General features: G+C 33.8%; 1 protein-coding gene and 1 non-coding gene across 5 annotated transcripts in view; both read right to left on the bottom strand.

The window, feature by feature from the left end:
- Positions 1-26527, bottom strand: part of Smap1 (small ArfGAP 1) — a 184160-nt gene that overhangs the window by 92807 nt on the left and 64826 nt on the right. For 2 of the 4 annotated variants that reach the window (XM_047557844.1, XM_047557843.1), the window contains exon 3: positions 3474-3559. In XM_047557844.1, coding sequence (XP_047413800.1) covers positions 3474-3559 — 86 coding nt within the window. Of the gene's footprint in view, positions 1-3473; positions 3560-9560; positions 9738-10961; positions 11083-26527 lie in introns of those variants that run through there. The other 2 variants (XM_047557845.1, XM_047557847.1) reach the window with 2 other exon arrangements.
- Positions 22911-22993, bottom strand: Trnat-ugu (transfer RNA threonine (anticodon UGU)). The gene has a single exon. It is a non-coding gene; the product is annotated as a tRNA-Thr (tRNA).

Here is a 26527-nt window from a genome sequence, read left to right on the forward strand (position 1 = left end):
TTTGTTTGTTTCTGGGGAAACTCTGGTCCTCGAACATGCTAGGCAAGTACTCTACCACTGAGCTACATCCAAAGAACTTTTTATTTATTTTTGTTTTGTTTTGGTTTGGTTTGGTTTTGAGACAGAGTCTCCTAAGTTACCCAAGATAGCCTCAAACTCGTGATCCTCCTATCTTGGCCTCCCAAGTAGCTGGGATTACAGGTATGTACCACAGTGCCTGACTCATTGAGATATTTTGAGAATTAAAAAGACAATGCACATTAAATGCTGGCAAACCATTAAGCAGTAAAGTACTGCTGCTGTGATTTCCTGAATTCTACCTTCACTGGGTCAAAGGTGAAGAACTACTGATACCAGACACCAATTAATTCACTATAAAAATCTCATTTTTCTTGAAATTTAGATACTCACCAAATATTTTAAACTATATCTACCAAAATATCAGAAATAATGAGATAGAAGCAGGATGCAGTGGTAAACCCAGTGGCTGGGAGGCTGAGGCAAGAGGATTGTGAGTTTGAAGCCAACCTAAGAAATTTATGGAAGCCCTAAGCAACTCAGGTAGACCCTATCTCTACATAAAATACAAAAAAGGGATAGATGTGGCTCAGTGATTAAGTGCCCCTGGGTTCAATACCCAGTACCTAATAATAATAATAATAATAAAGAACATTATCTCATTAACATTTCATTTCTCTAAGTTAACTGCCTGCAACATACACAAAATGGTGTACAGAAGAGTTCAACATGCAAGGATACTAAGAAGTCATTTATTATCCTTCCTTGAGTATCATTCAGGTTCAAATAAAACCAGCATGGAATTAGGGTGATTAATTAAATAACTTGGAAGCTGCTTTAATCTTTTATGTAAGAGAGAAATCCAAACTTTCAAGAACCTCAGTAATTTACCCCCAGTCCCCATAAGAGAAGCCCCAAATATTCCAACCCAAACAAAACCAATCAACCCAGTATACAAAAACTTCCATAACAAGCAGATTGTTCAATGAGAGGAATTTTCTTATCAACTCAGGCTTATGGATGGGCAAGAGTACAAAGAGGAATAAATTAGTACAATCAACAGGCAGTTGGCAACAACTACCTAGGATACTGATTTTTTGCTTGGTTATATTCCTTCTACCATGCTCTCTTCCTCAGGATTCTGACATAGGTCTTCATTTTTCAAGGAGAAAGAAAGAACCCTTTCAGGATTCTCAATAAAAAACAAAGAGGAAAGGTAAACACAACTTCACCTAGCACTTAAATCAGTTCTACATTAAGTAACTCTCCAATCTGCATTTTCTGCTGTTTTCTAGGTCTAGACTCTTATTTCCAGGTACTAAATGGTAATGCCACATACATGTAAAATAAACACCTCAATCTGCCCAAAGTAAGGGAGCATGGTTCATTATCCTTCATTTCTAACCTTTAAACCTCCATCTGGTAATGAATGCCTTCTCTCAGTGAGCAAGTTTTACAGTCGACCACGCTAGATACTTTGAGGTTAGTATCTTACTCATAACAAAGTCAGTCTTAACCTAGTTCAACTGTTCCAGCATTCCCATTTCTTTTCAGTTCCTTCCTGTTCATTCAATGGCACTATGGAACTCAGATCTTCATCACTGCTCCTTTTGGGCTGTACCACTCACTATTCTACATGTTCTCTCTCTGCCTCTAGGATCTCTATCCTCCTCTAACCAATTTTCTTTGAGGTCAAAGTTAATGCTTTAATGTTTCTCCTGGTTTAAAACCCTTCATGGATTTTCAAACACATCAACCCTTGAGACAATGAAATGAGGTCCAAACTGCTCTACATGCTTTGAAACCCTTAATCTAGATCAAAATACCTTATAAGATTCTTCATCCACTTGACCTACAAAACTGAACTTTTACCATGTCAAAACCATCTAAAGGGTCATATTTCCTCACTCTTTCATACATTTTGCTCACACAATTTTTAAACCTGAAGTGTACCTCCCACTCTTACTCTAGGATTTTTCTAAAACAAAAATACCCTTGGATATCAGATTGCTAAAATTGAGAAAGAAAGGGAATCACAGAAATAGAAAAGGCCAAATGCAAATTACTAATTTTTCAATTATAACTTAAAAAATTTCAGTCCAAATAAAAAAGAAATATACAATAACCTGTACCTATGTATGAGAAAAGAGAATTATTTTCCACAGGCCACACATACTGTTTTCCTACCGAAATGGGCAGTACATAATTGACCTTTAAGAAACTACATTTTATTGTCAAAATAAAAAATGTTATTTATTACCTTTGGATAGAATTCAAACACCCACAATTAATTAAATATTCCTATTTATAAAGCAGCACAATTTCAATGACCTACTTTCTGAAACTTCGATGAACTTTAGAAATCCTATTATTCAGGTTTGGATATGGGGTAACCCCTGAAAGCTCATGTGTGAAAAAAATTCAGGAATGTTCAGAGGTAAATGATCAGATCATGAAATAAGAAATGATCAGATCATGAAAGCTGTAATCTAATCAATAGTTTAATCCATTTGATTAAATTATCTTTCAAATTATCTTTCCATTTAATTTGAAAAGATAAATGGATGGTTACTGTAGGCAGTTAGGGCATGGCTGGAGGAAGTAGGTCACTGTTGACATGCCCTTGGGCATCACATTCCTGGCTCCATACCTTCCTGCTCTCTCTGCTTCCTGGCTTTCAAGAACCTGAGCAGCATTCCACTGCTGCACCCTTTTGCCATGATGTCCTGCCTCACCTAGGGCCCAGAGCTGTGAAGTCAGTCAACCATGGACTGAACTCTGAAACCATGAGTCAAATTAAACTTTTTCTCCTTTGAGTTGTTCTTGTCAGATATTTTGGTCAGAGCAACCAAAACCTGATGAACACACCTAAAGAATCAAATGATTTTATCCTTAACAAATGTGAAATGCATCCTGACTAAAATGTCTGGGAAAACAATCTATCCACTCAAAAAAGCAGATATGTAAAGCAAACAGTTGTGCAACCTATAATAGAGGTTATATCAGTAAATATATAGTGTTACAGGTCATAACACTGAGTATTTATTTTAAGGCATAAATGCCAAACTGCTTCACATAATTATTAAAGTTGATTTAAAAAATCTTATGGAAATGATTTTTAAAATGCTCAGGATGCCCACAAATCAAATCTCTAATAATAGTTTAAAATAATAAGCAACAAATACTCTCCTATCAAGAGATCAAGATCAATCAAGAAGAATCAGTCATAAATTTTATACATAGTTTAATAATTACATAAAAATACTATATTATAGATTATCAAATTCCTATTTAAAAACCTACTATATACAACGTATAGCTTAGAACCAATCAATTTCTATCCTTAATGAACAAGAATGTGATATAATTCATATCCTCCTAAATACTAACAGATAAAATATGACTAGTAATAGGAGTTAATCTTAACCCCACAATAAACAAGTTCTAAAGGATACTGATCTGTCTGTGGTCTTCGAAAATTCTCTGGAAGATTGGCTTCATAGAGTAGTCTTGCTTTAGTATTTCCCATATCTTGCATGCACTGTAGTTAAAAAAAAAAAAAAAATCAAGTATTTTCATTATTCATATGAACATTAAAAAATACTTCTTATACATGCATACATACATATACAAATACCAAATAACATTTATTACTTCCAATACATGTTTTCTGATTAAAAACTAATTTAAAGCTGGGTTCAGTGGTGCATACCTGTAATCCCAACTGCTCAGGAAGTTAAGGCAGGAAGATTGCAAGTTTAAGGCCAGCCTGGTCAACTAGTGAGAACCTAACTCAAAACAAAAAAGGGGCTGTGGTTGTACCTCAGTGGTATAGCACCCATCGGTTCAATCCCCAGTACTACAAAACAAACTTTTTTTTTTAAATCATAACTATGAAATTAATTACTCAAGTTCCAAATAGAAGCACTATTTTTAATCTTTAAAATTTTCAATACATGTGGGTTCAGTTTTTTTGTCTTTTTTCTGTGAAAATACCATCTTTATATTCACTACTTTATAAAAATGAAATTTCTGGCAGTTTATAGGCAGTTTTATTCTTTTTTAAATGTGCCAGTGTGCAGTCATTTCCCAAATTAACAACTCACAATCAAATTTCTTTAAGTTTCAAACACTCAAGGAGTCTCACAATGAACAATCAATAACACAATCCAGATAAATTCAGATAAATGAGAAATAGTGCTAATCTAAAATTCTACAGAATGAATTAATTTCTCAGGAGTTACTAATCCCTGAAATTTTACTGAAAGTTTTTCCCATCAAATAAATACCTCTGTGCCTAACAGCTCAATTTTACATACAAGCTCAGGTACACAGAACGTTTGTGTGGTTTGAATGAGTGTTCTCCAAAGGTCCACATGTTAATAACTTAGTCCTCTGGGTAGCACTACTAAGAGACAGTGGAAACTTCACATGGAGACTACTGGAAGACCCTTAGCAGTAGGCTCTTCAATGGGATTATAAGATCCCAGTCTCTTAGTTTCTCTCTTTCTAGTCTCATAATGTAATAAGCAGTCTGCTCCCACTATTGCCATCTGGAGCCTTTAAGAGACCCAAATCAATAAGGCACCCAATCTTGGACTAGAACCTCCAGAACCATAAACTAAACCAAACTTTTCTCTTTACAGGTTAATTGCCTCAGGTATTTCACTACGGCAACATAAAGCTGACTAATACAAACCTCTCCCCTGAAACTGATGAACTCCAAAGGTAAAAATTATGGCTCAACAGACATAAAATAATTTGATAGTCATTTAAACCAGTTTAATTAAGTTTCAGTTTGATCTATGAGAGATGACAAACCAAAGAGTACTTCCTTAACATTTTGTTACATTAGAAACTAAATATAAGACTTATAAACATTATGCTATATTACATTATTAACATAAAGCTTGAGTCCATTAAACTATTTTAATTGGTTGAAAGATCAACTTTTATAATGTGTTTCTTCCTGATTTCTCAGGCACACAACCACTACACCACTGATAATGCAATTCAGGTTTAACAGATTACCTGATGTTTACCTTGAGTTGTAGTCCTCAAGTGTACAGAATCATCATCCTTCAAATAAAAAATATGACTCTTTTCACAACTGATTATATTCTCACTTTGGTACACCTATTCCACCTTGCCTCAACTTAAGTATTCTCTCAGAGTAAATTAGAATTGTTATTCCTCTAGACATAATGACAAAGTTAAGAATACAGGAATGGGAAGTAAAAGGGATTATAAACTGCAAAAGATTTAAGAATCACTGTCATTAAGCCCTTGAGATGAAATAGAAACTAAGGCAAGATAAACCTCAGTTTCAAAACTGTGAGGTAGAAAGAAAAAAAATCTATAATGTGAACTGACAATACAAGGTGAAAGGCTCTATTATGTCATGGTGGATAATAGCGTGAATTAGTAAGAGTAAAGCTAATATGTAATTGTGTGGAGGGAGAGAACTAAGAAACTTCCAGTATGGTTCATCCTTCCTAAAAAGAAAAGAAAATGTTTTCCATTTCAAGCATTCAAATGATGCTGCTTCTTTATGCGATGGTGAGAATCTGGAAGCAGATGTGGTGAACAAGTTATGTAATAATATCAACATTAAACCTTTGGAAAGAACTAGGTCAAAAAACTCATGCCTCATTGTGTAAAATGTGTCAAAATGCATTCTACTGGGGTTGGGGTTGTGACTCAGTAGAAGAGCACGTGTGAGGCACTGGGTTCCATCTGCAGCACCGCATAAAAATAAATAAGTAAATAAATAAATAATTTGTTATTTTTTAAATGCATTCTACCATCATGTATAATGAATCAGAACAAATTTTTAAAATTTTTTAAATAATAATACCTCTTGGTTTACACAATACCTACAATGAATCAAGAAGTAATTTAGATACATTTTACTGAAACTATGCATGTTAAGAAGATTGTAAAAGTTTCTATCAAACAAACAAGAGTTCATGGAAATTTTGACAAGACTAAAAATAGTACGTATTTATATAGACCATACCTCATCAGTCCTCAGTTACATTTTTTTCATGTTTTAACATTTCTGAAATAGGAATGTACCTTATAATTGATGGTATATTATAAATGACAACTTTTTATTAGTCTACAAAAATGGATGTGCTTCTTACAATCAGCAATGTCTTATGTTCAATAAATATGATGTTCCTTTTATTTAGTGCAGGTCCTTAATATTTTATTGGCAAAAAACAGGAAAAAGACATGTATGTACATTACACTACATTATTAAACACTGTTCTATGATATTATCCATCACAATTAGACAGTAGGAAAAATAAGCATAAAAATCTGAAAGGAAGAGGTGATGTGAAATAACGAATCATTCCTAGAAGAAACCACTGCCAAAAAGTGACTGGGTATAGGTGCATATTTTTTTGTTAGTTGTGATTGTGGGAAACAAGGATTCACTGATAACACAGATACAGACAAATCATTCCGTAAGGATAAGGACAATACAGACAAGCTTAGTTTATAGATTCTAAAAGTTGAAAAGGAAAGGGTAGAGGGTCAGAAGTAGGAGGATCAATGGAGACAAAGATAAAAGGCTGAACAATTTCAAAATGAAAACAAGGGTAAAGTGGGGGAAAAACTGGCATTTCAGGGAAGAAATATATATGGTACAGAACACAGGTCCTCAAGGTTTCAAGACACTTCAGATAAGAACCCTACAGAAATCTACAAAAATACATTCCACTGGCCCTGACAAACAAACTGCCCAGTATCTACTGGAAGAAAATACACAATGAAAAAAACAGTTAAACTGGTAAGTATTCGCCTCAACACTTTGTGTCGGTGTATGTTTAAATTTTTTTAAAACCCCTAGAATAGGTATTATTACACTAATTTTATAATAAAGGAAACTTAATCTGCAAGATATTAAATAACAAGCCTAATTATGAGTCTCCATGATTCAACTCCTCACAGAACCAACATAAGCCATCAGTGGTTTAAGTATCTCGGGCTTCATACAATAGAGCTGGGACTAAGTCCTGAAGGGCTTACAAATACCACATACAAAGAGGTACAAAGAGGTTATATGATTTTTCTATTGGTTAATATAATGAATCAGTGACAGAAGTAAACTAGGATCTATTTTTCTCAATCTCAATCCTTACAGTCATGTGGCAGTTAGTAGAAATAAGAATCCAGGAAATTTCACTAAAGATATAAGTATACTGTAAGTGTTATCTCCATTATAAATACATCACTTCTGTTTTTAAAAACATCATTCCTTGTTTTAGGTCCTCTCATTCAGAATGCTTTAACAAATGCAGGGACAAAGAAAGACAATTTTAGTTGCTTATTCTTTGGCAATCAATGACTCAGTTTCCAGAGCTGGGGCAAAAAGACTGCTTTGGTGGGATGGAAGGATGATAAACAGCATGTTTCTCTTAAAAGAAAAATTAAGCTTTACCTTATATCTTATACCTTTAATTATTTATAATCAGCAGGAGATTGAAGTTTTGATAATGGAAGAGCAATCTTCTATCTATTTAAGTACTGAACATTATTCAGACAAATTTAAATTTTCAAACATATTTTCACTTCTCCAGTAAGAGGAATACTTGTAAGACCATCCAATAAACTATTAAAAATTCAAGGATATTAGTAATATTGAAAATTCTCGAGCTTTAGAAAAGTCATGGCATTCCCTGTCAATACTTTTATCTATTTCTCTTACACACTTCAAGTGTGAAAGGGAGAAGGAAAAACTCTTAATTATTTAAGTCAAAATTTCTGTAAAGTTTGTTTTTAAAATATTTTTAAAAGACATTTACTCAACAAATTTTAGCTCCACTAAAAATTAAGATTTAAAAAACAAAAAGAATCAAGTGTGCAGAAAATGTATTGATACTCTTGACAATGAAATGATTTAAAGCTCTATCAAATACAAAGTTAACCTTCATTTTGTACTTTAAGAAATATATATTAATATGAGGATAAATGAACTATGTACTTCATAGCTACGATAAATATCAGCTACGTAGAACATATTTAAAATTTAGTGTTATTTATTTTTTCCACTAAACTTAGCAGCTGAGTGGAAGGCCCTGAGTTTGGTCCCCAGCACCACCACCACCAAAAAAAAAAAAAACACTGTTATGACTCAGCTACACCACTCACACTCCTTGGTATTTATCCTAAAGAATTAAAGTCATCATACTATAGTGATCATGCATACCCCAGTTTACAGCAGCACAATTCAAAAAACTCAAACTATAGAACCAGTCTAGGTGTCCATTAATGGATGAATGGATAAAGAAAATGTGGCATACATAAACAATGGAATTTTATTCTGACATAAGGAAAAATGAAATTCTGTCATTTGCAGGAAAATGGATGGAACTTGAAACCACTTGTTAAGTGAAATAAGCCAAACTCAGAAGGTCAAGGGTCACATGTGTTTTCTCATAAGTGGAAGCTAGAGGGGAAAAAGGAAAAGTGGGTGGGAGGAAGTTTGTGAAAACTAAAGGAAGATTATTAGAGTAAGGGACTAGAAAGGGAGGAAGGGAGGGAAAGGGGAAATACTGGGGAATGATACTGGCCAAATTATATTTTTACATTGTGTGCACTTATGAATATGTAACAACAAATGCCAAAATAATGTATAACTAAAATGCACCAATAAAAATAAAGAAAAAAATGATAGAAAAAAAATCAGCCCATTCCTAGAAAGATGGATTTTGTATTGTACATTTTAAATTGAATCATCTTTATCCAAAATATAATTATGAAGGAAGGTTTTACCTGGAAAGAGTATAATACACAACATTTAAGAATCCCAAAACCTATTATTAAAAGTATTTTACCCTCTTTAGTACATCATCTTTTTAGTTTCTCTATATAACCCATAATTTGATACAAAGAACAGCACAGCCCAAAGCCTCACATATCACTTGAGATGCAATTTCAAAAAGTACTGAATTGCTGAGAAGCATCGATAGCCTAACATGTTATCATCACAAAATAACACATATGAAGCATTTCTAATTCCGAAACTGCCTAAGTACAAAACATTTTATCCAATCAGTTTTAACATTAAAAAAAAACAAAATGTACATTCTAAAAGTCCTAAGGTTTTAATGTTTTACAATGTCTGAACAGAATTAAAGCTGCCAATTTAAAGTTTTGCTCTATATCTGCTTATTATATTTGTTAATTTAACAAAACATACAAAAAAAACCTACATAAACAATTATAACAAAAAATGGGAATAAATAAAAAGAAAATAGATACAATCAATAAGTACACAAATGTACTTTATTCATTTTTATGTAACAATACTGTGTTAAATTAAAAAATCACTATTGTATGTCAGTGGGGCATTTCCAGTGACTAAATGGCAATTAAGCAGTAACACAAAAGTTTTACTGACAACAAAGAATTGAAATAAATATGTGAAGATAAAAAGTAAGAAGCAACAAAAGCACCCAAGTTTAAGTCATTATTAGTTATCAGGAAACAAACAATTAAGCACAATAAAAACAAGATTAATGATAGGTCACCTGAAATTCCAAGTTAATGATTATTTTCCCTGAGAATAAAACATGTTGAATTCTGTTCTTTGTTTTAATCTTTCAAAGTCTTGGAAAGTAAAGTTCTCTAAGTGATAAAAACTATTGCCAGATAGGCTTCTATTTGTCCAACTCAAGTAAAACCAAATTCAGTCCACTCCACTCAGAGGCTATGTCTAATAAATGTGGCTCCTTGGGTTCGCCTCTTTCAGTATCTTCATTTTTTCTCAGTACCTTCCTTCTATCTGTTCCGTAGATGCTAAATTTAGTATCTGGTCTCTAGCCATTTACAACAAAGGTTCTTACTAAAGTGTTATGTTACTTCAAGTAGCTACCTGCATAGTTTTCACCAATTTGTATCCATATATTTATTTGCCCTTTAGGTTTTACTGGTTGCTTTTTAAATATGAGATAAGTAGAAGAAATAATAGAATAGCAGATACTGCAAATAATTAGACTGCAATTAGGTTTTCTAAGTTACCGATGGCAAAAATGCATGACATTAAAATAATCAACAGAATTTTAAACATTAGTGTTTAACAGACGGATGCTATACGTCCATTATAAATCTAGAGGAAGAAAAGCAAAACTATTTAAAATAAAACTCTTCTACTCAATTTTCTAAATAAATTAGGGAAAAGAACAATCTGACCTCTAGATCAAAAGATTTTTTTATGTAAGGAAATTAAAAATGTATATATACTCCCTGTATGTTTGTACACATACGTATAACATATTTCAAGGGAGAATATATAAGAAACTTAACTGATTGATTCTCTGGAGGGAAACTGGATGAGTTAGTGCAGAATTGAGAGGGAGAGTATTTGATTTACATTTTTGCACTTTCAGAGGACTGTATAATGCCCATATATCACCCAGTCTTGAAAACTGAATAAGATAAAGGGAGGGGTTTATTAATTCTACTCTGTTCCTAACTAAAACAGTAACTACATGGAGTTTAGCTAGGATTTGCAAGAAGTATATAAATCAGAGCAAGGGGACATCCTCCTCCAACTAAGGAAAACAAAGTCTTATGTTGGATCAAAAGGGTTAAGAATAAAAAATTTCATCCAAGCAGATCTTACATTCAAAATATATTCAAAGCATAATATGGCATGCATTACCATGCCCTTTCCCAGTATCATCATCTTAAACACCACGGCTGCTGAAGATGTTTTTATTATGATGTTGAAAGTTTCTTAAAATTATAATGTATTTGTGCATGATGGGGAGAAGCTATATGCTCTACTGTTTTCTACTCATTAAAATATTTAAAAACACAAAGACTAATATTTTTAACTGCCTTAGCTAAATATATATTAAAAAAAAAAAAACAAATAGAAAAATAAATACTGGTAGTCCCTGGATAAATTCTTCATGTCAGTGACTCACCTCTACTACCACTTGAAATTTTCCAGAATAGTTCTCTATCTTCCTCTCAAAAGCCACCAGGATTTCTTGCATAGGAGCAAGCCTTTCAGGACTGGTTTCAAGATCTTTTGGATTCCAGCTGCTGGAAAAGAAGGGCCACCATTTTTGGTCTCGGGAACTCTCTGGAAGTATTTAATACAGAGTCCATTCCTTTAATTTCACGAAACTGTCTGTAGGGGGAGTTATTCTCTTTCAATTGTTGTTTTTAAGAATAAACCACATAATTTAAATCTTTTAATGATGATGTGGAATTAGAGATAGCAATTTTCACACCTTTTCACAATTTCTAGATATTCTCAGATCCTGATTTATTATTGCAGCATTTGGTAGCTGCTACAAGTTCAGAGAGTGCATCTTTTTTAAGTAATGAATAAAACACTGTTATGACAAAATTGGAAAAGTTTCACATCACACTCTTGTGTCAACTCTAACTCTACTTCTTATGAATTCACACCACTGAAGTCCAGGAATATACTGTGACTTTTTTCATAGGTGCTTAAAGACAAGCTCAGGAGTTATTTGGACTCTTCCTTCTCCTGTCAAAAGTCTTAGTAATTTTATCTCTTCAATATTTCTTTAGGCTTCCCTGTTATCAACTCTACTGCCACTAGTGAATTTCATGATGTAGTCACTAAATGCCTAGACTATTGCAGGAATGAGTCCTTAAGATTTATATTCTTAAAAAGAGCATAAGATGTTATTTTTTTCAACTTACAATATTTTAAGAGCTCCCTACTCTGGACCTGTCTCTATCCTTTATCATTGACAGAATCAACTACAAACCAATCCATGGCTAAAACTTTCACTTCACCTCTTATGACACATATAACCACACCCAGAACTCTGGTCACATAGAACACTATCTTACTTTCTCAGCACAGCACACTTTTTACATCCCTCTACACATTGTTGGTATGCTTCTAGTAATTCATAAACAAAGTTTACTAAATAAAGAGTAAGGATATATTTTTAAAATGTTAAAAACTTACCATATGACTAGATACTATAATTTTTTTAAAAAGCCACTACAAAGTTAATGATTTACTGAAGATCACCCATCATTAGTTAACAGAGCTAGACTCAGTTCTACAGTCTCAAGCCAGTGATTTAACCATACTTGTTATCCTCTATCATTATATTCACATAACACAGGAAAAGAGTGACTACAAATCCAAAACAGTATGTGCAATGATACTAATAATAATTGTTTCCAAAGGAACCATTCATTCATTGTATTCACCCAATGTCTTCATTCAATACAACTAACAATTTCCTACCAAATATAGTATATTCTATATGGGGATTTAAGCCATCATCTTCAAATAGCTTACTATTTCTTCAGACATACTCTCAAGTCTACCTAGATGAGACAGTATAGATTTAACAGAATTAAATTAATAAAAGAGATCCATTAAGCAATGTCTGACAGTTTTGTTCACTAATTTGACCGAAGAACTGTAGCAATTACTAGGAATAGAGAATTCTAAAATATGCACCTTTAAAAAAAAAAAGCTTTTAGTAGTCTTATTAAAAGTATAATTTTTTTAAAAATTAAGAAGAAGAAGAAAATAAGGATACATTTTTTAAATTCAAAATTTATGTGACTTTTTCCCTAAATGAAACTGCTTTAAAATGCAAGCCTCTTATTAAAGTCACATATTATATTTTGTTAAAAACCATACCACATTTTTTATCTTTACCTCACTTTTCATATGTACATAATACATACACCCAATGCGGTAGGCTGCTCCATTGTCTGCTTTTCTCTGGAGACACATTTAATGATCTTGGGAAGGATTCAGCATAAGTAAAATCTCAATCAACTTAAAGGTCATGCTTTCAGAAATTTTGACAACAATTTTCTCAAAATAAGAAAACTTTTTTGAGCTGGGATTTTCTTGAATAAAATGTGTACCAAGATTTATGTATTGAAAACTTATTATGTGCCTAGTTAAATAAGGCACTATGAAAATTGATATAAGGGTCAAAACCTTAAAAAAAATTAAACAATATTCTAACACACACAGGTCAGATGTTAAATCACAAAGTTCTCTACATTGGCTTTGTATAACTGTAAATTTTATTTCTATCCGGTATTACCTAGCATGGAAATTCTATAATGAAAAGACAGTTTTGGAAATTCCCAAAATTTATTCATTAAAAAAAAAAAAAACAGAGAAAGAGAATCATCGGACGGATAAAACTAAAACCCCACAGACAATACTTAAAATGAAATGATGTTTGATTATCCCCACAAACCTCAAAATGCCATCACATAGGGACAAACTACTAGACCCGCCTGATGGTTGCAACCAATGGGGAATCCAGTGGATCTAAAAACAGAACAGTCAAGAGATTATATGCTTGGAAACCACACTAAACCAATTTGAGAAATGACAAAATATCAGAAAGGATTTTACCCAGTCCAGTGGCAAGTAAATGCAAAAGATCCATTAAGTGTGGAATGGGGGTGGGAAAAAGTCTAGCTCCAGTGAACTCTGTAGACAACCACCATGTCTCCCTTCCAGGACAGAGACCCACACCTAGAAGAAATTTCTGGGAACTGTCACAAAACTGAGCAGAGTGGATACAATGGAGATAGAGGAGGCTAAGTTCCAGATAATAACAAGAGAAGGAAACAGAGGTACAGAAGTCTCAGAAGGTAAGTGGCCTTATTTTAAGCATTACATGAAACAATAGAGAAGTTTATGAACTTTAAAAAGCTGTATAGAATACCACTTCCTTCTAAAAGTAAAGGAAAACTAATGTCACATAAAAATGATCAAGCCAGGCATGGTGGCACAAGTCTATAATCCCAGCAACTCTGGAGGGAAGGCAGGAGGATCACAAGTTTGAGGTGAGCCTCAGCAACTTTGAAGGACCTTGTCTTAAAATAAAAAGGGCTGAGGGTGTTGTGGTACAGTGGTTAAGCCCACTGAGTTCCCAATCTCCAGTAGGCAAAAGAAAGAAAGAAAGAAAGAAAGAAAACATTCAAAGTGAAATTTCCGTTATTAAGAAGTTAAAAAAAAAAAGAGATGAGTAAGAAGCAGAATACCACTTCTACAATGAAGCCACACCAGAAAAAAAATATGCTCACAAAAAAGATCGAAATAATCCACGAATTCAGGACTAGCTAAAAGACAAAAGAAAGAACATATAGAATTGATTAAAAGACATGTATAAGTTTTTAAAAAATAACACTAAATTAGAAATCAGAAACATTCACAATTAAAATGACAGAACTCAGGAAGCAGAAAATTTATTTCAGAAATGAATAAATAAATGGAACATGACAACAAATAATGACCTAAAAAATGGAGAAGCAAAAAAAAAGAATTATTTTTAAATTTGATGCTATTTTTTTTAAATTAATGAAAAAGATTCAAAACAAAGTGATAAAAATTGGAGTTAAGCAAGAAAGATTCAACATATAAGTAAGAAGAGTCACTGAAGAAGAAATCTTAAAAACAGAATACTAAAAAGTATAATTCAAAAAAATCATGAATTCATTGAAGCTGGGCACAGTAGCATATGCCTATAATCCCAGCTACTCTGGGAAACTGAGGTGGGCTTGAAAAGGTTCAGGCCATCCTTAGCAACATGGAGAGATTCAATCTCAGACATTTAAATTTTTAAAAAGCAAACTCAAAATAACTTCACTGGGAAAAAATATTTGAAACTTCATATTGAAGGAGTACACCATATATAAGCATTTCTTATCTAAAAGCAACCTACTTAAAAAGATTATATCTATTTAAAGCTTTAAGTAGGTTAAAATTAAAAGCACAGAAGATATACCACATAAGCATTAAACAAAGAAAGCTTAATGCTGATGTGGCTCCAATATATAACAACCATGATATATCTGTACCACTGCTAATGTAAATTTTCATTAAAAATAAAAAATAGGTAAAATTAACTTTATAATATATTTTATCTAGTAAATTTCTCCTTTGGGGAACTCACATTTTAAAAAAACATAACTTAGTTGACCTTCATCCAGAGATTTAAAATCTGTATCATGAAAACTATTTTTATCATAAAATGATTATCTCATTACTCACTAAGAGCTAAGACAAGACCCAAGAGAAAAGATCAAAGCAATACATTCTTGGATCCTGTTTCAAGCAAAATAAACATGCATGACTTACATAAAATTTAAGTTTTAACTGCCTATCAACGGTTCTAGGTTCTTTCTAGTTCTGAATTTAAAGATAGTAGAAGTACCAAACAGAAATGCTGTACTTTAATCAACTACATGTTATTTATTTAACAAAAAATGCTTTAATAAAATTTATGACTTTACCTGAAATATTCTATGTCAGAAAGTCAAGGATAAAACTTTCCTAAAGTATTTAGCCACTTTCAACACCTACCTCTTATAATTATTTACACCCCAATTTTACCATAGAAGATCATTATAACATGACCACTAAAAATAAGTAGTTTTGGTAATTCTAGTTGCTTTTTAGCTACAGTGAAGTATTTCAGGTCTCCATCAATATTCTTTTACCTATTCTCCTCTTAGGTAACCAAAATGATTAGGAATTTAAGTTGAGGTCACAGAACATAGCAAAGTTGACAGATGAAGACTGGTAAAAAAAACAATGATTTTGACTGACACAGGAAAAAAAATTTTCTAAGAACCGAGGGTTAAATTAAGACAAATAAGTCAATACTCTGAAATAACCAGTGTAAGTTAAGCTAAGGATATCAAAATACTTCATCATAGGTTTTCCTTGGAAACTAGATGACAATAGAAATCCACATCTCTCTACCTAGTGATCTTTCATTTCTTATAAACAGAAAATATAACCAGCGAAAAGTTTGTTGTTGAAAGTTTTTCTTGCAGATTCAGAAAGAACATGTGTCTTTCACTTTTAACCTGGGAATATTATCACATTGTTTTGAATTATCTAAGAGTACAGAAAAAATTTTATCCTCTGAGGTTGAGTTAGACTTTGGGGAAAAGTTGAATCATCACTAACTGTGATATATAATTTTTATTCAAAAGCAAATAATTAAAATATTTTTGAACTGCTGTGGTAACCTAAGAGGACTGAGCATTCAATCAAAGAATCTTAGGAATGAGACTTTCAGAGTCACCTAAACTATACTCCATCTGCCTGTTCAGTGCTTAAAATCCCAGCTATGCATTTCCAAATTGTTGTCCAGCTTCTCTACAAACCATCCCAGTAATGGTAATTCCAAGGCAATTAATTTCATTTTTAAATGACTTGAGATAGTGAAAAATAACTGCCTTTCTAGTTATTTGCATATATTAGCTTGGAACTTCACATGCTAATTTAAGTTATACTCCATAAGACTACGATATTTTTTAGAATTTTAAAAGTATAGAGGAACATGGGAAGAAAAGGACAGAGATTAAGAAATGAAAAAGGACACTATAGAAAAAATAGAAAGCAATTTTGAAGAAAATTTTTGTTTTTATCTATTCTCCATTCATTCTTGCGAATAATATTTTCACAGAATTTTATCAAATCAAAAATTATCTAGCATGCCATTAAAAAATTTAAGTACATGTTATGTTCCTAGTACAGAGGCAGCCATCACCAGGACTACAGAGAAACATATGATAAAATTCCAACTGCTGGAAGTTTACAATTCAGTTAAACAGACAGGCACAAAGGTAAACAAATACTCGTTGGTAGGAAATGAATCACAAGCTACATATAGAAAAAAGGTTCTATTAAAGTCGGGCATTAAGCTGATCTTTAAAGGATGGGAAGTATTTAATTTGCCAGATATGCAAAATACATTTCCAACAGGGAAAAACAACTAAATCAAAACAAAAAGCAAAAACAGGGGTTGGAGTCGTGGCTCAGTGGTAGAGCGCTTGCCTAGCATGTGTGAGGCACTGGGTCCGATCTCAGCACTGTATATAAATAAACAAATAAAATGAAGGTCTATCAACAACTAAAAGAAAAATTAAAAAAAAAAAAAAAACCCAAGAACACAAAACAAGGTCTTTAAATAGAAAGAGGTGTCTCAATATAACCAAAGCTATCTGAGTAGGGTCAAAGACATGAGGTGAAGGCAGAAATAGTAAGTGTGTATCATTCACAAATAGTACACTTTACAATCACCATAGCTCAAATTTCCCACATTGAGCAACAAAACAATTTCATAAATCCTTTTTTTTCCTGCTTCCATATGAAACACAGTTTGGTTGATACCGCTATAGAACAACTAATTCTGATTTTCCATTTTTATTCTACTTGAATGAATAATTATATCCAGAAAAAAAATTCATGCCTAATCAGAGCTATTACTTTCTTTTAACTTGTCACCCCCATTAACAGTTTTCTTCATAAAATCTCTTTCACAAAAGGAACAAAAATTTTAATTACAAGAGTTACTGAATATACAAAGGTAAGTAGAAAATGTAAAACCACATTGATTTTAGTGTCATGAACTGGCTAACTCCATGCCAAAGAACATGGAATTACAATGGATGCTAGAAAAAATTACCAATTACTTCATACAAGGGATGTTCAATATTTTTTAAGAATGACAAATGTGGGAGATCAAAGATGGCAGATTAGAGGAAGAATGCACTTTCCAGTTGCTCTGAGCCTCAGAATTCAAGTCAGGGGAGTACTGCTTTACAGTGAGATGGGTGACAGAGGGAATCCACAGAAATTCAATACGGGAGAGTCAGAAACTCACAGAGACCCAGAAATCTGTATGCTTTGAACAGAGAACAAGAAAGAATATACTGGAGCCAAGCTGATGGCAGTGGCTGGCACCAGTACTCTCCAGAGTGGGGGGGGGGGGGGGTGCGGGGAGTATCAGAGAGAGAGAAAAAACATAATGGACAGATTTATCACAGGAAAACCTGTAGAACGATAAAGCAGTCTAAACTTAGCTGAGTCAGAAGTTGCACAGGGAGCTGGTATTTGAAAAATGCTCAGTGTTTCTCAAGTGGCAAGGGGAGAGCTGAGGCAGAACCATACTGAGGAGGCCACACTGCAGTTTACTGCTGCAAGAACCCAGGAGATCATAGCAAATAGTGCCATACTGATCCAGCAAGCATCTAACATGTGGCCTAGGGTGTACTTGGCAGGGATGAAACTGAAACAGACACAAAGAAGACTGAATTCTGAAGAAGACTGAATTCTGAAGAAGACTGAATTCTGAAGGATTCAGGTCAGAGACAGGGAGGGGAGTGCAACTTGTTTTCCCTTTGTGTCTGGTGGTGCTTGTAACCAGGTGAGGATGGTCAGAAACTGAAGAGGTGGGTGTGATTACACCTTGAAACTGATCCTGGAAAAGTCTTATTTGTGGGAGGTAGAATGTGTGACAACTGTGAAGGTGGTCACCCTGTGCTACAGAGAGAATTCTTGTAGACCCCCTGAGACCCAGATACCAAGCACAGATAGGCATCCTAGAGTCCCTGAATTTTCCATTCAGAACTTTGCATCAGGCCTGTCCTGGGAATGCATCCATCTAATCTGTTCAAACAAAGCTCCAACTGACATGCTCCTCATTCTGGTCCTATACTGTGAGACTGGAAGCTGAGAGCTGTTTCAACTAGCTCTAGTACCAGGCCACTTCAGCTGGCAGCTCAGTGTTGCAACACAAAGAGGAAGGATTTAATAATCCCCAACCCTTGCTCTAAGGGCACACAGCCCAAGGGGGAACAAAAAACAGAAAGAAGGGGTTGGCACAGGCAGTGAATATGCATCCTTGCTCACAGTTTTGATCACCTCAGCAGAGATAATTATTTCATGTTTCATTAAGAATTGGGGGGGGGGGAGCATTCTTGTTGCATTTGTGACAGCTTCATGGATATACACACTTATGCACATATGTTTTTTTCTTTTTATTATCCATTTATTCTTTTGCATTGTCTTTTGAGGGCTAGTTTTTTTATTTCTTTAGTCTGTTTTGTTTGTTTCTTTTGTTAACTCTTTCTTTCTCCCTCAATATCCAAATTCTCCTATTTTCTCTCTTTATTTTACATTTATTATCCTGTTCCTCCTTTATTATAACTTCACTTGCTACCTTTATTCCGCTGTACCTCTTGGTACATATTAATTAGTCTAAATGTACTTTTGCCTTCCTACCCCATTTTTTTCTCTTAATGAGCTATATTTTTATCACCTTTCTGAACTATTTAGTTTATATAATTTCCACCCCACCACTCGTACTACAGCAATTAGTTCTATGGATGGCATACAAGCTAAATTAATCAAAAAAGACATATAAGGTCACTTCATACTGTTAGAGGAAACAATCAACAAGAAGATATGATAGTAAGTGTTTATGCTTAAAATGTTGGTGGCACTTAACTACATAAAACAGTCACTACCAGACTTCAAGATTCAGACAAGCCACAATAAAGTAATTCTGGATGAATTCAATGTATTTCTCTTGTCCATAAAAAAAAAAGTCATCTAGACATAACCTCAGTAAAGACTCTTCAGACCTAAAAAAATATTACCAATTAATGAACCTAACAGGCAGCTATAGAATATTTCATCCAACATTAGCCAAATAACTTTCTTCTCAGTGCTCATGGTACCAGCTCCAAAACAGACCATATTTTAGTTCACAAAGCAACTCACAGTAAATACAAAAGAGAAATGATACATTTCATAGCATATCATTAGATCATAATGGGAAAAATTATAAATCAACACCTGGAAAACTACATAAACTACACGAACAATGTACTTTGGAATGATTAATGGGTAATAGAAGAAATCAGGAGAGAAGTTCAAAAGTTCTTAGAATCCAATGTGAACATAGAGACAGCACATCAGAATCTCTGGGAGACTATGAAGATGGTTCTAAGAGGAAAGTTTAGATTTATGAGTGCCTTCATAAGGAAATCAGAAAGATCCCAAATAAATAACTAATAATACATCTAAAAAGACCTAAAGGTCTGCCCACCACCCACGACCACCCTACAACGGACTCAGCACCCAAGGTGTGGCTCCCCAATGGGTTTGGAGGCTGGTGCAGACATTTTGAATTATCCCCAAGGGGGAGGCCGCCATCTGTGGGTGGGGCAGCTCCTGCCCTGAGATGCCTGCAGGAGACTGAGGACCTCTTTGACAGGTACCTCACTTCATTGGGATACTGAGGACTGGGAGGTTTGAGTGGTAGATGACTGTTGTACTGCAGATTTTTAAATTTTTTAATGTTTTATTTCTTCTTTTTTTTTCTCACTCTTAATTCCTTTTATTACCTATTTCCTCAGTTTCTTTCTCCTTCTTCTCAAGATAACAACCAACTTCTTTGATCTTACTCTCACTCTTCTCTTGATCTAGTACCTCTATACACACTTCTTATCCCATACCAGTTATATCCCATACCCTTCCCCATCTTCTCTGTTCACTGTCAGAAATTATAGAGCTCAGTGCAAGCCTATTGGCTATACCACGATAACTGAACTCATCCTATCTGTTTATTACAATACTGTTAATGTCCTTATAGGGCTATCTGGTTTAGGGCTGCATATTGTTTATATTGGCTGCTGCTAATATTAATCTCATCCTCAAAGGAGAGGTATTTGAAACCTGCAGGGTCATAATAAGCCTACAAGAGGAAGCTGCAATACCTTAGATCTTCACTGCTAGAGGGGAAGATACAGGTCCAACATGAGAAAAAAAGGGGAAGAAAGTGTCACTAACAAACCAAGATGCTATTTTGATAGACCCCCAATGACAGTATGGCAGTAGAAATGACAAAAAAAGGAGTTTAATATGTACATAATTAAAATGATCCAAGAAGCAAAGGATGAGATAAGAGAGCAAATGCAGGCAATATATGATCACTCCAATAAACAGTTAAAAGAACAAATGCAGGAAGCAAAAGAGCATTCAATAAAGAGAGATTCTGAAAAAAAAACCCAAACAAATTCTTGAAATGAAAGAAACAATAAACTAAATTAAGAACTCAATAGAAAGCATCATCAACAGAACAGATCTCGTGGAAGACAGAATCTCAGACAATGAAGACAAATATTTAATCTTAAAAATGAAGCTGACCAAACTGAGAAGATGGTAAGAAATCATGAACAGAACCTACAAGAATTATGGAATTTCATGAAAAGACCAAATTTAAGAATTACTGGGACCGAGGAAGGCACAGAGATACAAACCAAAGGACTGAACAACCTGTTCAACAAAATAATATCAGAAAATTTCAAAACCTGAAGAATGAAATGGAAAATCAAACACAAGAGGCTTACAGAACACCAAATACACAAAATTACAACAGATCCACACCAAGGCACATTATAAGGAAAATGCCTAACATATAAAATAAGATAGGATTTTAAAGACTGCGAGGAGAAAAGTGAAGATTACATATAAAGGGAAACCATATGGATAACACATTTCTCAGCCCAGACCTTAGAAACTATAAGGGCCCAGAACAAAATAGTTCAAGCTCTGAAAGAACATGGTTGCCAACCAGGAATCTTATACTCAGCAAAACCAACCTTGAGATTGGATGATGAAATAAAATCTTTCCATGACAAACAAGTTAAAAAAAAATTACAAATAGAAAACTAACACTACAGAACATTCTCAGCAAAATATTTCATGAGGAGGAAGTGAAAAACAACAAATGCAAGTCAGCAAAGGGAGGAACTAGACAGGATCCTACTGGGAGTGGTAGGAAGTTTAAAGAGATGACAAAAAATGTGTTGAGGACTCAAACATAACTTTTCCATTGCAATCTACTTTGTGGAAAAACTGTTATATTTATTTTTATCAGAGCTAATGATTGCTAGAGAACTCAGTATATAATCATTCTTGTATTAGAGCAGATACATTCCATAAGTGAGCCTCTTGAAATGTCTCTCATTTACTATCTCTGAATTATCTCCAAATGAAAACCTGCTTTGTACCTGTATCTGACTGGTCTTTTGATATTTTATGTTTGCTCTTACTAAACAATTCTTCGGTTTTTTTTTTTTTTGGTTTTTTTTAAAAAAAGACCTTAGCCATGGGGCTGGGGCTATAGCTCAGCGGCAGAGCACTTGCCTAGCACATGTGAGTCACTGGAGTCTATCCTTAGCACCACATAAAAAATAAATAAATAAAGGCATGCTAACCATCTAAAATAAATAAATAAATAAATAAATAAATAAATAAATAAATAAATACCTAGCCAAAACCAGGAAAAAAAATTCAAAAACAATCCCAAAACCAGTAGAAGGAAGGAAATAATTAAGATCAGAACTGAAATTGATGAAAGGAATTAAAAAAAAAAAAATACAAGGATCATTGAAACAAAGAATTGATTCTTTGCAAAGATAAACAAAGGTGCATACCTGTAAGCCCAGCAACTTAGGAGGCTGAGGCAGGAGGATCACAAGTTCAGAGCAAGCCTTAGCAACTTAGTGAGACCCTAAGCAACTTCAGTAGACCCTGTCTCTAAACAAGAAATAAAAAGGTCTGGAGAGCAGCTCAGTGGTAAAGTTAGGGTTCAATTCCCAGTTTAAAACAAAAAATTATAAACAAGATTGATTAAACCCTTAGTTAACTGACCAAAAGAAAAAGAAGAAAATACCCAAATTTTAAAAATTAGAGTTGAAAAGGAGGTATTACGATAGACAACACAGAAATTCAAAGAATGAATCAATAGGGATTATTTTGAAAACTTTTACTTCAATAAATTAGAAAATCTAGAAGAAATGGATACACTTCTAGACACGAGACCTGCCAAAATTGAACCAAAAGGATACTGACACCTAAACAGAATAACAACAAGCAATGAGCTTTGAGGATGTAATTAGAAGACTTCCAACAAAGACCAGGACCAGATGAATTCTATCACATCTTTAAAAAAGAACTGATGCCAACGCTCCTCAAATTATTCCATGAAATAGAAAGAATAGAACACTTTCACCATTTTTTTTTTTTTTTTTTTTTTTGGGTGCTGGGGATCGAACCCAGGGCCTTGTGCTTACAAGGCAAACACTCTACCAACTGAGCTATCTCCCCAGCCCCAGAACACTTTCAAATTCATTCTACAAAGCCACTATCACCTTCATATCAAAGCCAGGTAAGGACACATCAAGAAAACTACAGGACAACAGCCTTGATGAACACAGATGTAAAATTCTCAATAAATTATTAGCAAATGGTATTTAACAACACATTGAGAAGAAGAGTGTACAGTATGACCAAACTGGATTCAGGCCAGGAATTCATGGATAGTTCAACATATGCAAATCAATAAACGTAATCCACCACAATAATAAATTAAGGACAAAAATCACTTAGTCATACTAACAGATGCAGATAAAGCCTTTCAGCACTAATTCATGATAAAAACACTGAAGAAACAAGAGAGAAGGAACTTACCTCAACATCATAAAGGTTATATACAACACACCCAAATCCAGCCTCATAGTGAATGAAGAAAAACAAACGACTGCCTCTAAATCAGGAACAAGACAAGGAAGTCCACTCTCATCACTCTTATTCAATATGGTACTTGAAATTTTAGTTAAAGCAATTAGGAAAAAGAAGAAAATAAAAGGGATAGAAATAAGAAAAGAGGAAATCAAATTATCACTGTTTGCAAATCAACATGATTCTGTAATTTGGAAGATCCAAAAAGCTCCACCAGAAGACTTCTAGAAACAGAAATCAGTTTCCAGCTATGTATGAGTTTGTCAGCATGAACCCGACTACTATGTATAAAGCTCTAAAAATAAAAATAAATAAATAAGAAGAAAATACATTCTTTAGTATTGGTGACACAAAACTGAGGAGGGACGCCCAGTACCCACAATGCAGCACTTCAGTGTAAAAGGCAAAAATGGTTTCCAATCTGAAACATGAAGCTGGTAAGAGAGGAGTTATCTCCAGGAGGCACCCAATAGGACCACTGCTCTCTAAGGAGATCATGGCCCCAGGTCTGCAGCTGGAGCTTGATGGGCACCACTGTGCACCTCGTATGCTCGGACATTAATTCTGAAGATCCCTGTAAGTTATCTTTTTTTTGCAACCTGGATCATATTAATTTACTTTTACAATTTAATGAATAGCTCTCTTAATGGTTGCACACACATCAAACAAGAAAAGACTTCTAGAGCTCATAAATAATCCACCAAAGTTACAGGATACAAATTAACATACAAAAATCAATAGCTTTCCTATATGCCAATTATGAATTTGTTGAAAAAGAAATCAGAAAAACAAGTCCATTTACATAGGTTTAAAAAAAAAAAAACCTAGGAATAAATCTAACTGAGAGGGAAAAGACCTCTAAAATGAAAATTACAAAACACTGAAAATAGAGGAAGACACTACAAAATGGAAAGACTTCCCATCCATGTTCAAGGATAGGCAAAATTAACATTGTTAAAAAGGCCTCATTTCTAAAAGCAAACTATAGACTCAATGCAATCCCCAGCAAAATACCAATAACATTCTTCCCAGAACTAGGAAAACAACAGTCCTAAATTCATTTGGGAGAACCAAAGACCTAGAATAGCCAAAGCAATTTTAAGTCAAAAAGTAATGCTGACCTCACATTATACTAGAGCTACAGTAACAAAACCCACGTGGTTCTGACAATAAAAACAGACACAAAGGTCAGTGGAACAGGAGACTCACAGACAAATCCACAGAGATACAGTCACCTGATCCTTGACAAAGTAACAAAAACATATCTTGGAGAAAAGACAACTTCCTTAACAAATGGTGCTGGGAAAACTGGATATCCATAAGTGGAACGAAACTAGATCCCCCTATCTCTCACCCTACACAAAAATCAACTCAAAGAGGATCAAAAACCAAGGAATGAGAAACAGTGAAAATGCATGAAGAAAAACACAGGATCAACACTCCAACATATAGGTACAAGTAACAACTTGAAGTAATGCAAAGCATTAATAAATGGAATGGCATCAAATTAAAAAGCTTTTGTACAGCAAAGAAGCAATCCTGAGCATGAAAAGGGAAGATACACGATGGGAGAAAAAACTCTGCCAGCTACTCTCTAGCAGAGGATTCATATCCAGAGTACATAATTAAACATCAAAAAACTTAGCATCCAAAAAAAAAAAAACAACGCAATCAAATGGGCAAATGAACTAGACACTCTCAAAAGAAGTAGTACAAAATGACAAAGAAATATATGAAAAAATGTTCAACACCTTTAGAAACAGGAGATAAAAATAAAATTACACAGAGATTTCATCTCCTCTTAGAATGTCTGTTATAAGAATGAAAATAACAATAAATGCTGGCAAGTATATGGAGAAAAAGAAACACTTTTTCTTTATTATATTATATTATAATTCTTATATTATAAATTACTACAATCACTAAGGAAATCACTATGAAAATTCCTCAAAAGACTAAAACTGGAACTACCATTACCCAGTTACATTATTCCTCAGTATTTACCCTAAAGAATTAGCATACTATAGTGATACATACATATACACATTTATAGCAGAACAATTAATAATAGCCAAATTATGGAACCAGCTTAGGAAAACATCAACAGATGAATAGATAAAGAAATATAGCATATAAACACAATGGAGTTTTACTCGGCCATAAAAAATGAAATTATGTCATTTGCTGGTAAATGGAGAGAACTGGAGAACATCATGCTAAGCAAAATAAGCCAAACTCAGAAAGTCAAGGGTCATATGATTTCTCTGGTATGTAGAATCTAGGGAAAAAATAAATAATAAAGGGGGCACTCATGAAAATAGAAGGGACACCAGTAGAATACAGGAAGGGCAGCAGGGGGAAAAAGGAGGAGAGGAAAGGGAAGGTACTGGGAAATGAAATCAACCAAATTATACTATTATACTGAGTGCATACACAAGTATGTGACAATGAATCCTGTCATGTGTAATTATAATGCACCAATAAAATGGGAAAGAAAAAAATGACAAATCCATGAACAATAATAAAGGTCTCTAATACACACTCTGAAAAAAAAAAACTGAAAATCATTCTTACTAGAAGTCACTACTGGAAAGAAAGAATCATGTGTTCAGAAAAACACCGAATCTTGAAAGTTTAATGAGTTTTACTATGGAGAAAGACAAAAGAACAACAGTGGTGAAGACAAAACTGTAGAAAATCTACAGGTAAGAGAGAAAGGCAGAAAACACAGTAAAACCACATAGACTAAAGAAACAAAACAGAAAATGTGAACTAGTAATTTTAGCTTCCTTTACAATGAAAAAGAAAACTTTTTAAGAAACAGTAGTTAACATCAAGTGTAGTGCAAAGATCAAGGAAGAAGAGGACAGGGAGTTGGATTTGGCCCTAGAGTTCTTTGGGAGTGTAAAGTCAGCAGAAAAGAAAGGAATTAGTAGAGCTAAAAGGTAAAGAAATGAAATAGCAGGTAAAGACCTCGCTCAAATGGATAACAGAAGACATCAGGAGGGAAATAAAAAAATTCTTAGAAGTAAACGAGAACAAAGACACATCATATCAAAATCTCTGGGACACTATGAAAGCAGTACTTAGAGGAAGATTTATTTCATGGGGCGCATTCAAAAAAAGAAG

The sequence above is a fragment of the Sciurus carolinensis genome, chromosome 7, assembly GCF_902686445.1.
Source record: "Sciurus carolinensis chromosome 7, mSciCar1.2, whole genome shotgun sequence".
Lineage (NCBI taxonomy): Eukaryota > Metazoa > Chordata > Mammalia > Rodentia > Sciuridae > Sciurus > Sciurus carolinensis.